The 13,174-nt window shown below is 22.6% G+C and overlaps 1 protein-coding gene across 1 annotated transcript; it reads left to right on the top strand.

Moving 5' to 3' along the window:
• The first annotated feature begins 12,418 nt into the window (after positions 1-12,418).
• FOIG_00451 (prefoldin subunit 1) lies at positions 12,419-13,163 on the top strand. The gene is made up of 3 exons (XM_031196586.1): positions 12,419-12,557; positions 12,649-12,815; positions 12,932-13,163. The coding sequence occupies exons 1-3, from the start codon at positions 12,528-12,530 to the stop codon at positions 13,089-13,091; spliced, it is 357 nt and encodes a 118-aa protein (XP_031072353.1). The 5' UTR covers positions 12,419-12,527; the 3' UTR covers positions 13,092-13,163.
• Positions 13,164-13,174: the final 11 nt, after the last annotated feature.

Here is a 13,174-nt window from a genome sequence, read left to right on the forward strand (position 1 = left end):
TTAAATAAAAGACTTATATTTATAGTAATATTTTAGTAATTACTTATAATATAACTTAAACTAAATTACTAACTTATAATTATATTTAAACCCTAAGTTAATAAATAAATTAAATAAATAAACTAAGTATTTAAGTAATATATATAATAATATATTAATTATAAATAAAATAATTAGGTTAAGAAATTACTAATAGCCTAACTTGTATATAATATGATATATAATAAGAATATAAAGCTTATATTAGCTTATATTAATTTTAGATTTATATTAAATATATCTTATAATATATAATAAGAAAAATTAATTAATTTAATTATTATACTTAAAAGTAATAATCTTAAAAATCTATATAAAGAAATAAAAATAAAACTTAGATAAATTAAAAAATATATATAAAATTACTATAACCTAAAATAATTAAAAGGATTAACCTTTTTAAAGGGAGATATAATCTATTTAGTTATAAAAGATATTTAAATAGACTAACTATTATATAAATTAGATTATAAGTTTATTAGCCCTAGTTTAAACCACTGCTTTTCTACTAATTTCACTAGATTTATTTTTATATATAAGGTTAATTAATTATAACGTGGTTGATAAGCGAGCGTCGCAGATAAGCAAGCATCGCACTTTTCTTTCTTACATCTAACTTTTTATTTAATCAATTAGTTCTTAACCACCAAAGATATCCTAATATTCAGATAAAGCTAGAACCCTCCTTACCCTTCAGGCCCTTTAAAATAACCTAAAATTAAGTACCTAATGCACTACTAAGATATATAAGATTAATAAATACCGCCTACGTCGCCAGCAGCAAGGCATTTAATTGCAATATGATTCTATCCCGAATTTGCAGAGACTATCTAATCTAGAGGAGCAGATAATAGTCTAATTTATTCTTAACCTAGATTTACAAGGATTTCCCTTGCAATTACATTTTATAGAAGAAATAGCTAATTCTCTACTTACAGACCATAATACATCGCCTATCAGCAAGCACTAGGCTTATAACTTCATAAAGTAATAACCAGAGCTAAAAATATATTTATTTCAGAGATATAACTATTAAAGAGTTAAATGCAAAGATCTAACTATTATTTGTAGCTAGTTTTGGCTTATATAGAATATAATTGCAAAGTATAATATCTAATTAGATAATATTTAGAACTTTAATAAGACTAGCTTTATAATAGGCCTTATTATGGCTAGAATAGCTATTATAGGTTTAGAAATGCAAAAAAGGCTAAAATCAATACAGCCTAAAAACCAGAAATAAATTACTATAATCTAGGTAATTAATACAAAAGGTTAATTAATTACACTATTTATTATTAATGCAGGCTAATATTACCTTGCCAATTAGTACTAAGAATATAACCTCCTACCAGATTAGGTTATTATAATAAGCTAAAATAGGTAAATAAATAATAAGCTAGGTCTTAAGTAGCTAAAGCACTTTAATTAATCTATAGCTAACTAATTAACTAATCCTTATTATCTCTTAATCCTTAATAGTTATAAAAGCTACTACTTAGCCGATTTTAAGAGATATTATAAGGAGAATAAGATTATTATGCTCTATATATCTACTTATGCATCTTACCTACTTTAGCCTCTTAATATTAGGTGCTTTATAGTGCTAAAAAAGGCTTATAATTAAGAAATAAAGCATCTAATTAGATACTTTATATCTTATATTTCTAAGACTAAGTTCTTCCTGGCCTTTTATATTATATTTAAAGCTACTTTTATAGAAAGTAATATCTAAGGGGGTTTTAGAGGAGCTAGGCTTACTCCTCTTAGCCTAGAAACTATAATCTTAAAGCTTAATATATAGCTATAAACCTTAATGCCTCCTAAGGAGGCCACTTAACTATTAATACTATAGGCTTTATAGACCCTAAAGATAATTATTAAGACCTAATCTTAGTTTAAATACCTTAGTAATTAAATTAAATACTATTATAATAGCTCCTTAGAGTTAATATTAAGAGCCTTAAAGTCTTTTATAAAAGGAATAATAGCTATAATATATAAGAATATACTATTAAGAGCTAAGGTCTAAAATCTTTAAGATATAAATAAGATATTAAGTCAGCACTATAAGGCAAAAAGGACTAGATTATAAAAAGGAGGGACTATAATTATATAAGAAGTATTATAAGTAATTAATTAGATAAATATTAATATATAGGTAGTAACTAAATTATTAAGAAATAGTAATCAAGGAAGGTCAAAGTAACCAGGTAATCAGCGCTATAATATATACAGTAAGGGCAATTATAATACTAGGACTTATTAAGTAGTTCTTAAGTTATCTAGGAAGGAATTTAGTAAGTAAAAGCTAGTATTTTTAAACTATAGCTTAAGCTTTTAAGCTATAGGTTAAAAAGGCTAAAGAAAGTATAATACTTGCTTATCTGCAATGCTCGCTTATTAACCACATTATACTATACTATATATATTTAATTAATAGAGCTAGTTATAACTTTAGGTTAATTTAACTTTTATTAACTAACTTATATAAAAATTAACCTAATTCCTTTAATTCTAACTTTAATAGAATTTCTAAACCCTGCTTTTGCCTTATATTTATCTTTACTTCTATATAAGAGGGAGGATATAAAGTACCTATTTGGCCTCGATAATTATATTCTTAAGCCACTCTTTATATTAGGCTAAATTTAGGCCTATAAATATAGCAAGGAAAGCTGCCTCTTTTACCTTAAGAGACTAGCCTTACTATAGGGCTTCTTCTAGCTTCTTTAATCTAGATAGCTCTCTAGCTAGCTAGGTTAGAGATATTATATTACCTAGGTAATTTAGATTTATATAATTAATTAAGTTAATTAGGCTATATTTAAAGATAATTATCTTAACTAGGCTTAATCTGCCTCTTAAAGAGAAGTTTATCCTAATAGCTTTAATTATCTTATATAATATATAATAATCTTTACCTTTAGCTTACTCTAGTACTAGTCTAATTATATTAATAAGATTATAATTAATTATATAATAGCCCTAATTAGGCTGCAGGCTGTTATATAGTATTATATTAGTAGCTATAATTAATATTAGTAAGTATAACCAGAAGTCAGTTTAGAGAACGTACTTTGTGATAAATATAGCAGGCGCGGTTTTAAAGGTCATTTAAAGACTAGTCCTTTAGGTAGGATAAAGGAAGAAGGGTAACCTAACTGCTAAGAGCTGGCATTAATATTGCCTAGTTAACGCAGTAATTATGCTATTAAGGCAGATAAACCTTATATAATGTTAAAATTCTGTGATAATAGCCTGCTATAGGGGTCTTACTCTTTAAGCCTTTATAGAAAAGTTAAAAAGCTTAATGGCCTTATATAAGGCTAATAGTAAGGGAAAAAAAAATAAGTTTATTAGATCCTATAAGATATTATAAAAAATCTTAGAAAATAATTATAAATTAAACCTATTATTAAAAATTAAGCTTTATTTAATCTTTTATATTTTATTAGTTAAATTAGTAGTAGATATAATTTAAGTTAAAATAAGTAATAAATTATAAGAAATCTTAAGACTATAGGTCTATAAAGGAGAGATAATTAGAAATACTTATAAGATAAATAATTAAAGGGAATATGCTATAAAATAGAAAAACTACTTAGAAAGTAAAAATATATAAAAACTACTAAAATACCTTATAAATACTTAGTTTATATCTTTAGGATTTAGAGAATAAAGCTTATTAGAAGCCTTATATTTATAATAACTTAACTCCTTAGCTAGCTTCTTCTCTTCTTTAAGACCCTAAGTATTATAATAAAGTTTAAATATATAATACTCTTTTACCTTATTATAATAATTAGTTTCTAACTATAGATAAACTAAGCCATGCTAGGTTTATTATTAGCAGATTATATAAGGCATATAACTAAGCTTATTAAAGTATTATATCTCTTAATAGTAGATTTAATATATATTAGGCCTAATTAATATAAAGAAATTTTATTAATAGCTAGTAAGCTAGAATTTATAAAGTGCTAATAAATATAATTTATATACTAAAAGTAATCTATAAGGATTACTAAAGCAGTTAAATTATAATAATCCTAGATTATAATTATTCCTAAAGTATTATAATCCTATCTATAAGGTAATTTATATCTAATTAATCTATAACTATTAAGAGGCTAATACCTTATATAACCTTTTATAAGGTATATATAATATAATTACTAAGGTTATAATATAATCTCTCCTCTCTATTAGGTCTTATCCTTAAGACCTTAAAGTAGGCCTAATTTATTTTTTAACTAATTAATTCTAACTTATATCCCTAAATATTTTTTTATTAATATATACTACTAATAAGATATTTAGTTATATCTTTAAGTCTATTAAAAACTAAAAAGTATAAATTTTTAGCTAAAAGTATTAAGTTATTATATAAACTTACTAATCCAAGTGTTATTCAACTATGTTCATCCTCAACTTGTGTTTCTCCCACTGCGTTGTCTTGCGACCTGATCTAATCTATTACTAACCCGCCTATTTAGTTAGATCTTAAGGTTTAAGGCAGCAACTATATAATCTGCTAAGACTTAATATTAAGGTTATTATGTTTTTTGGCATAATATATAATACCTTATATTATAATATATTAAAAATAAATACCTTATTTTATTATCTTACCTTAATGCCTTTAGCTATACTTTATATATTATTAGATAGGTATTTTAACCTTAAAAAAAATAAACTTATTAATATATTATATTCTTATTATTTTAAGAACTAAAAGAAGTACTTAATAATAGTAGATTCTTCTTATTATAGTAAATATATTTATTAAAGGTAATCTTATAATAGTATTAAGGTAATATCTTCTTATATATAATTTTCTTTTTCTTACTTACTTAAGTTTTATTAATAGTTTTAGTTAAGAAGTTAATTTCTTAAGAGAGAAAGCTAAATAAGGATAAAAAGGAGGCTAATAAGAATCTTTTAAAACTTTATAAAGAGTTAGCTATATTGTAGGTATATATAGCTATAACTACTAGTTATTTATCTTAGATTTATAAGACTAAAAATAAGGCAAAGGAGTATTATATATCTAAATTTTATTATAGTATTTAAGGTCTTAAAGGAGAAGATAAGCTAGCTAAGGAGTTAAGTTATTATAAGTATGAGGCTTTTAATAAGCTTTATTTTTTAAATCCTAAAGGTATTAACTAGGATTCCCTTAGCTTAGGGGATTTTAACTTTAATCCTTTAATTTCTAATATTATTAGTAAAAGTTCTTTAGGAGTTATTAGGTATTTCTAAGGTATTTTAATAGTTCTTATATATTTTTATTTTCTAGGTAGTTTTTCTATTTTATAAGGTATTTCTTTTAATTATTTAACTTATAAATATCTCTAATAATAGCCTTTACTTTATAGACTTTTAGTCTTAAGATTTCTTATAGTTTAATACCTATTTAGACTTATATTATATCTACTGCTAATTTAAGTAATAAAATATAAAAGATTAGATAGAGCCTAATTTTTAATAATAGGTCTAGTTTATAGTTATTTTTTAAAGTTTTTTATATAACCTTATAAGATCTTATAAATTTATAATCTAATTTACATAATAGTTAATCTATTTTAATATTTTTTATAATTAAGTAGATTATATCTCTTTTTACAAAGGTTAATTCCTTTAATTATTATAAATTATAGTAGTTTTTTATATATTTTCTAATAAATTTAAGTTTTATTTTTATTTCTTTATATAGATTTTTAAGACTATTACTTTTAAATATAATAGTTAAATTAATTAACTTTTTCTATTATCTATTATAATATATATTTAATATAAATCTAAGGTTAATATAAGCTAATATAAGCTTTATACTTTTATTATACATTATAATATAGGTAAATTAGGCTATTAGTAGTTTCTTAACCTAATTACTTTTTTTATAATTAATATAATATTATAAATATTATTTAAGTATTAAATTATTTTATTTTATATATTTATTAACTTATAGTCTAAATACTATTATATGCTAATAATTTAGCCTAAGTTATATTATAAGTAATTACTAAAATATTTTTGTTTTTTTTTTTTTTCCTCTTATTATTAGCCTTATATAAGGCTATTAAGCTTTATAACTTTTCTATAAAGGCTTAAATAGTAAGACCTCTATAGCAAGCTATTATTATAGAATTTAAAATTATATAAGGTTTATCTGCCTTAATGGCATAATTACTGCCTTAACTAGGTAATATTAATACCAGCTCTTAGCAGCTAAGTTACCCTTCTTCCTTTATCCTACCTAAAGGATATACCTAGTCTATTTATTGTAAAGTAAGTTTCCTAACCTAGCTTTTAACCCTTCTTACTAGTAGTATAATAGCTATACTGCCTTAATACCTATTATATAAAGTAGCCTATAGTTATATAATTATACCTATTATATAACTAGCTATAACCTTAATCTAGCTATTAAGCCTGCCTTAGATATAGCTAATAAAAAAGAACTTAAAGAGATTTATATAATAATAACTACTATTAGGAAGAACTTCTTATTAAGATATAAATTTAATCTTATTAAAATAGCTATTTTTAATTATAGCCTAATCTAGCTAATTAATTATATAAATTAGAGGCATTATATAAGTTTAATTAATTTAAACTGGGTTAATTCTAAGCTATTAGGTCTTAAGGACCTAGAAAGGGGCCTAAGGGAAGGTTATTACCTTTAGTTAAATTAGATAGCCTTCCTTATTGCCTTTATAGGTAACTTAGTTATATATAAAGAGTAGCTCTTTAATATATCTAAAAGGGTTATTACTATTAAGGAGGAGCTGCTCCTAAATTAATAAAGACTAGCCTAATTATAGTCTTAAACTATAAGAGCATAAGGGCTTATAGATAAGGAGTCTATATATAGAGTTAGATAAATATAAGGTAAAGGCAAGGTTCTATAGAAAGTTAAAGGAATTAGGTTAACTTTTATATAAGTTAGTTAATAAAAGTTAAATTAACCTAAAGTTATAACTAGCCTTTATTAATTAAATATATATAATAAGGCATATAAGTAATTAACCTTATATATAAGAATATATAAAGTAAAGTTAGTAAAAAGTTAGTAGTTTAAACTAGGGTTATTAAAATATAATTATAAATATAAGTCTTTTATATAAAAGGATTTCTATAAGTAACTTATTTATATTAATAATATATTAGTAAAAGATATAAAAAAGTGCTTTTATATTTATTAGTTCTTTATAAGATAAGTAATAAGAGGATTTTATAAATTAGTTAATTATAATTATAATATTATTATAAAAGATTCTAATTAAGGGTTTTTTTAATAAAAATAATTTAATTAGGCTAGGTAGCCTTCCTTGCTGCCTGTATAGGTTTAGTTATATATAAAGAGTAGCTCTTTAATATATCTAAAAGGGTTATTATTATTAGGGGGAGCTGCTTCTGAATTAGTAAGGATGGGGAGTCTGTATATAGAGTTCTAAGATAAATACAAGGTAAAGGCAGGGTTTTATAGAAAGTTAAAGGAATTAGGTTAACTTTTATATAAATTAGTTAATAAAAGTTAAATTAACCTAAAGTTATAACTAGCCTTTCCCCAGTTTAAACCACTAACTTTTTACTAACTTTACTTTATCTATTCTTATATAAAAGGTTAATTAGTTATATGCCCTACTATATGCATTTAATTAATAGAGGCTAGTTATAACTTTAGGTTAATTTAACTTTTACTAACTAACTTATATAAAAGTTAACCTAATTCCTTTAACTTTTTATAAAACCCTGCCTTTACCTTATATTTATTTAACTCTTTATTAATTTAAAAGTAGCTCTCCCTTAATAGTAATAACCCTTTTAGATATATTAAAGAGCTACTTTTTATATATAACTAAACCTATAAAAGCAGTAAGAAAGGCTACCTAGTCTAACTAAAGGTAATAACCTTCCCTTAAGCCCCTTTCTAGGTCCTTAAGACCTAATAGCTTAGAATTAACCTAGTTTAAATTAATTAAACTAATATAATACCTCTAATTTATATAACTAATTAGCTAAATTAGGCTATAATTAAAGATAATTATCCTAATAAGGTTAAATCTATATCTTAATAAGAAGTTCTTTCTAATAGCAGCTACTATTATATAAATCTCTTTAAGTTCTTTTTTACTAGTTATATCTAATGCAGGCCTAATAGCTAGATTAAGGTTATAACTAATTATATAATAGGTATAATTATATAGCTATAGGCTATTTTATATAGTAGGCATTAAGGCAGTATAGCTATTATACTATTAGCAAGAAGGATTAGAAGCCAGGTTAGGAAACTTACTTTATAATAGATAGACTAGGCATAGTATTCCTTTAGGTAGGATAAAGGAAGAAGGGTAACCTAGCTGCTAAGAGGTAATTAGCATTAATACTGCCTAGTTAAGGCAGCAAGTATACCATTAAGGCAAATAAACCTTATATAATTGTAAATTCTGTAATAATAGCCTGCTATAGGGGTCTTACTATTTAAGCCTTTATAGAAAAGTTAAAAAGCTTAATAGCCTTATATAAGGCTAATAGTAAGGGGAAAAAAAAAAAATAACTTATATTAATAAATATAAGATCTTAGGTATTAAGAAGATAATTAATTAGGCCCTGCTTACTTATAAATATTATATTAATTAAAAATATTAAATTATTATTTAAAATTATCTTATTTTTATATCTTATATTATAAGTCTTTTACCTTAGTTAGCTTATTTAGCTAATTACTAATTTATATTATAGCCTAATTAAATTTATATTACTTAATAAGCCTCTTAAAAGTTATATTTATTTAATAGGAAAACTATTAAATCTACCTAAGTAATAGCTTATAATAACTTTATTTCTAGGATATTAAAGGTCTTAAACTGCCTTAAGTATTATTATTACTACTAAGGTTACCTTTAATTCTTTAAGGTAATAAATAACTTTTATAAGTTTATTAGATATAATTTATATTAGCTTTATTTCTTTTTTTATATTAGGTTAATAATACCTAATAAGGAGGTTAATATTAAAAAGGAACTCTTAGGTAAAATTAATAAGTCTAAGAGTAATAAGGAGTTTATAAAAAAGTATATTAAGGAGACTAAGGAATTTATAAGAAAGGGTATTAAGGATACTAAGAAGTTTAATTTTAATAAGTTTATTAATTTTAATTAAAAGTCTATAATATCTTTAAGGTAAGTTAATCTTATATTTATAAATAGTCCTTATAAAGGTAATTTTAATTATTCTTTAGTAATAATTAATTTTATAACCTTTAGGCCTAAATCTTATATATTATATTTCTTTATTAAGTAACCTCTTTTTCTTAGTAAAACTAGTTTTTAAGTCTTTAATTTTATTCCTTTAGTTTTAATTTTTTATTTTTCCTAATTACTAATAATTTAAAGTATATTTATTATATTCTTATTTAATACCTATTAATTATATATATTTAATTAATCTTTTTACTTTATAAGGTAATAATACTTCTTATTAATATACTTCTTATTTTTAATAAAATTAACCTCTTAATTATCTTTATTTTCTTTAAGTTTATATATTAATAAAGGCTTAGAAGCTAATTAATCCCTTATTTAATAAGGTTCTAAGAGATTAATATAAAAGGTATTATAAAATTTTATGTATTAATTTAAAAGTATTAGTCTATAAGCTTAATAGCCTATTTTCTTTATTATTTTAAATAAATTAATAAATCTAAGTATTAGTTTTTTTTTTCTCCTTTAAGTCTAAGGTTTTTTATAAATAATATAATAAGTTACCCTTATTAATAGGTTATAAAGATATACTTAATATTATAATATTTTACTTATCTCTTATTTATATCTATCTAATATTAAGATAGGTTTTTTTAAAGCTTATATATTTAATATATTCTTACTTATACTTCTAAGACCCCCTTCTAAGTATTATTATCCTTAGTAATATAATAGAATTTAGGTTTAAACCCTATTAAGGATTAATTTAAAATAATCCTAGTTATTATACTTATTATTAAGTTATTTTAAAGTTAAAATACCTATTCAATAATATATAAAGTAAAGTTAAAGGTATTAAAGTAAAATAATAAAATAAGGTATTTATTTTTAATATAATATAATATAAGATATTATATATTATATTAAAAAAATATAATAATCTTAATATTAACTCTTAGTAGATAATATAACTACTGCCTTAAACCTTAAGATTTAATTAAATAAATAGCCTTAATTTATAAGTATAAAGAAAATATTTTCCTTATTCTTAGAAGGCTAAATACCCTTTTTATTATTACCTTAGTAAGGTAATTACTACTAAGGCTTTAATATTAAAAGGCTATATTAAAATAAGCTAAAAACCTTAACTTCTATTATAAGATATACTACTATATAATTATTATTAATAATAACTAACCTAGCTATAGCTATTTAATCTTAGTAATTAATAATTATATAATTAGTCTTCTAATAGATATTAATAGGCTTAAGTTTAAATATATCCTTATTTTATATTTTTTCTTATAATATTATAAAATTATAAGAAAATACCTATTATATATTAATAAATTACTATTAATCTAATAAGTTAATCCTAAGTATTATTTAATTATATTTATCCTTAACTTATATTTCTCCTATTATATTATCTTATAATCTAATTTAATCTATTACTAACCTACTAAGCTAACCTTAATCTACTAATATTTATAGTTTTTTCCTAAATACTAAAACCTTTTTTTCTTAATTTGCCTTTTTTTTTCTTTTTTCCTTCTTACTTTCTCTTCTTTATCTTATAATAGCCCTTAATTCTTATAATAAAATATTTATATTATTAATTTAATTAACTTAATTATATATTTTAACTTTATAAATTATACCTAATATAGGCTATTACTACTACCTAATATAATACTATTAATAAAGGCCTATTATTACCTTAATATACCTTAATCTTATTTTAAGTAATTAGCTAGGTCTTTTAATACCTTTATTTAGCCTATAATATATTTAATAAGAGATATATTTTCCTTAATACTAAGAAGCTATACTTAGTAACTAAAGATTATTAAATAAACTTATTATATTAGTAGTAATTTATTAATATATAATAGGTATTTTCTTATAATTTTATAATACTATAAGAAGGAATATAAAATAAGAATATATTTAAACTTAAGCCTATTAATATCTATTAAAGGATTAATTATATAATTATTAACTATTAAGATTAAATAGTTATAATTAGGTTAATTATTATTAATAATAATTATATAATAATATATTTTATAATAAAAGTTAAGGTTTTTAGTTTATTTTAATATAACTTTTAAGTATTAAAGCCTTAGTAGTAATTACCTTAATAAGATAATAATAAAGAGGGTATTTAGCCTTTTAAAAATAAAGAAAATATCTTCTTTATACTTATAAATTAAGGCTACTTATTTAATTAAATCTTAAGGTTTAAGGTAGTAATTATATAATCTGCTAAGACTTAATATTAAGGTTATTATATTTTTTAATATAATATATAATACCTTATATTATATTATATTAAAAATAAATACCTTATTTTATTATCTTATTTTAATACCTTTAGCTTTACTTTATATATTACTAAATAGGTATTTTAACTTTAAAATAATAAGTTAATCTAATAATCTTTAATTACTAAGTATAGCTCCTTAGTATTAAAAAAGATATATCTCTTATTAAATATATTATAGGCCAGATAAAGGCATTAAAAGACCTAGCTAATTACTTAAAATAAGGTTAAGGTATATTAAGGTAATAGCAGGCCTTTATTAATAGTATTATATTAGGCAGTAGTATTTAATATAATATATAATATCTTATATTATATTATATTAAAAATAAGTATCTTATTTTATTATCTTATTTTAATATTTTTATCTTTATTTTATATATTATTAAATAAGTATTTTAATTTTTAAATATTAATTTAAAAAATATTATTAATTATTTTTAAAGCTAATATAAATAATTTATTAGGTTTTTTTAATAATTACTTATTTATTATTTATTATTATATTTAAATAACTTAAGATAAAAGCTTTAATTTATTATAATAATTAAAAAGTTAAGTAAGTATAATAAAAATATATTATATTAAAGCTTAAAGAAAAATAGAATTTTAATATAAGGTTTTATTAAAAGATTATAAGGATATTATAAGAATAATATAATTTATAAGAAATAAAATTAACTTTATATAATAATTAGGCTATTATTATAATTAATTAAAGTCTTTAGTTTTATTTTATATATTATTAAATAAATATTTTAATTTTTTAATATTATTTAATATTAATTTATAAATTAATTAAAATAATAAATTCTTTAACCTAGTCTTTTTCCTTTTATCTTCCTTTTACTCTTACTTAAGCATATCTCTCTATACTTCCCAGTTTTCAATTACCTAGCAACAAATCAAGGCCGTCAATCTCTTTAGTCAGTCAGCACCTCAGCACAATGTCTATCCCGAACGAAGCACTGCAGAAGGTATGGCCTCTCTTGGAACAAATATCCTTCCGACCTCCTTCAGTGAACATCATTTTACTAGGTCTCAGCCCTACTGACACCCGGCATGTAGCTGGTGCGAGAGATCGAAAGCCAGGCGCTGGTAGCCCAGCAGCAGATTGGCCTGGCCAGGACTCAAATGACATCGAAACAACGAGAGCAACGTCTAGTCAAGCTCACACTCAGCGAAATGGCCAGTCTGCCCCAAGACGCTGTCGTCTACGAGGGTGTCGGCAAAATGTGAGTGCCTCTCCTACCGAAGCTCAACCATCCGCCTCCTCTTTTCACAGGAACCCCGCATCTCCTTGAACCAAGCTTGGTCTCTAACGCCTGGCCGTTTTGGCGCTTCTTTATAGGTTCGTCTCGCTCCCGGTGGATTCACTTCGCCAAAAGCTTGAGAGCCAGACACAGACTTTGGAGGGCGAGGTGGACAAACTGAGCCAGCGTCTGCTTTATTTGGAAACAACACACAAGAATAGCCGCGAGCATATCGAGCAGATGCTCCGCGCCAAGTAAACTAAGAGCTGAATGTTACGCACGATCAATCTGACTTCCCTCTATTTCTGAGGGTATTTTTTAAACGCTGCCCAGTCGTCAAT

This window comes from Fusarium odoratissimum, assembly GCF_000260195.1.
Source record: "Fusarium odoratissimum NRRL 54006 unplaced genomic scaffold supercont1.1, whole genome shotgun sequence".
Taxonomy (NCBI): Eukaryota; Fungi; Ascomycota; class Sordariomycetes; order Hypocreales; family Nectriaceae; genus Fusarium; species Fusarium odoratissimum.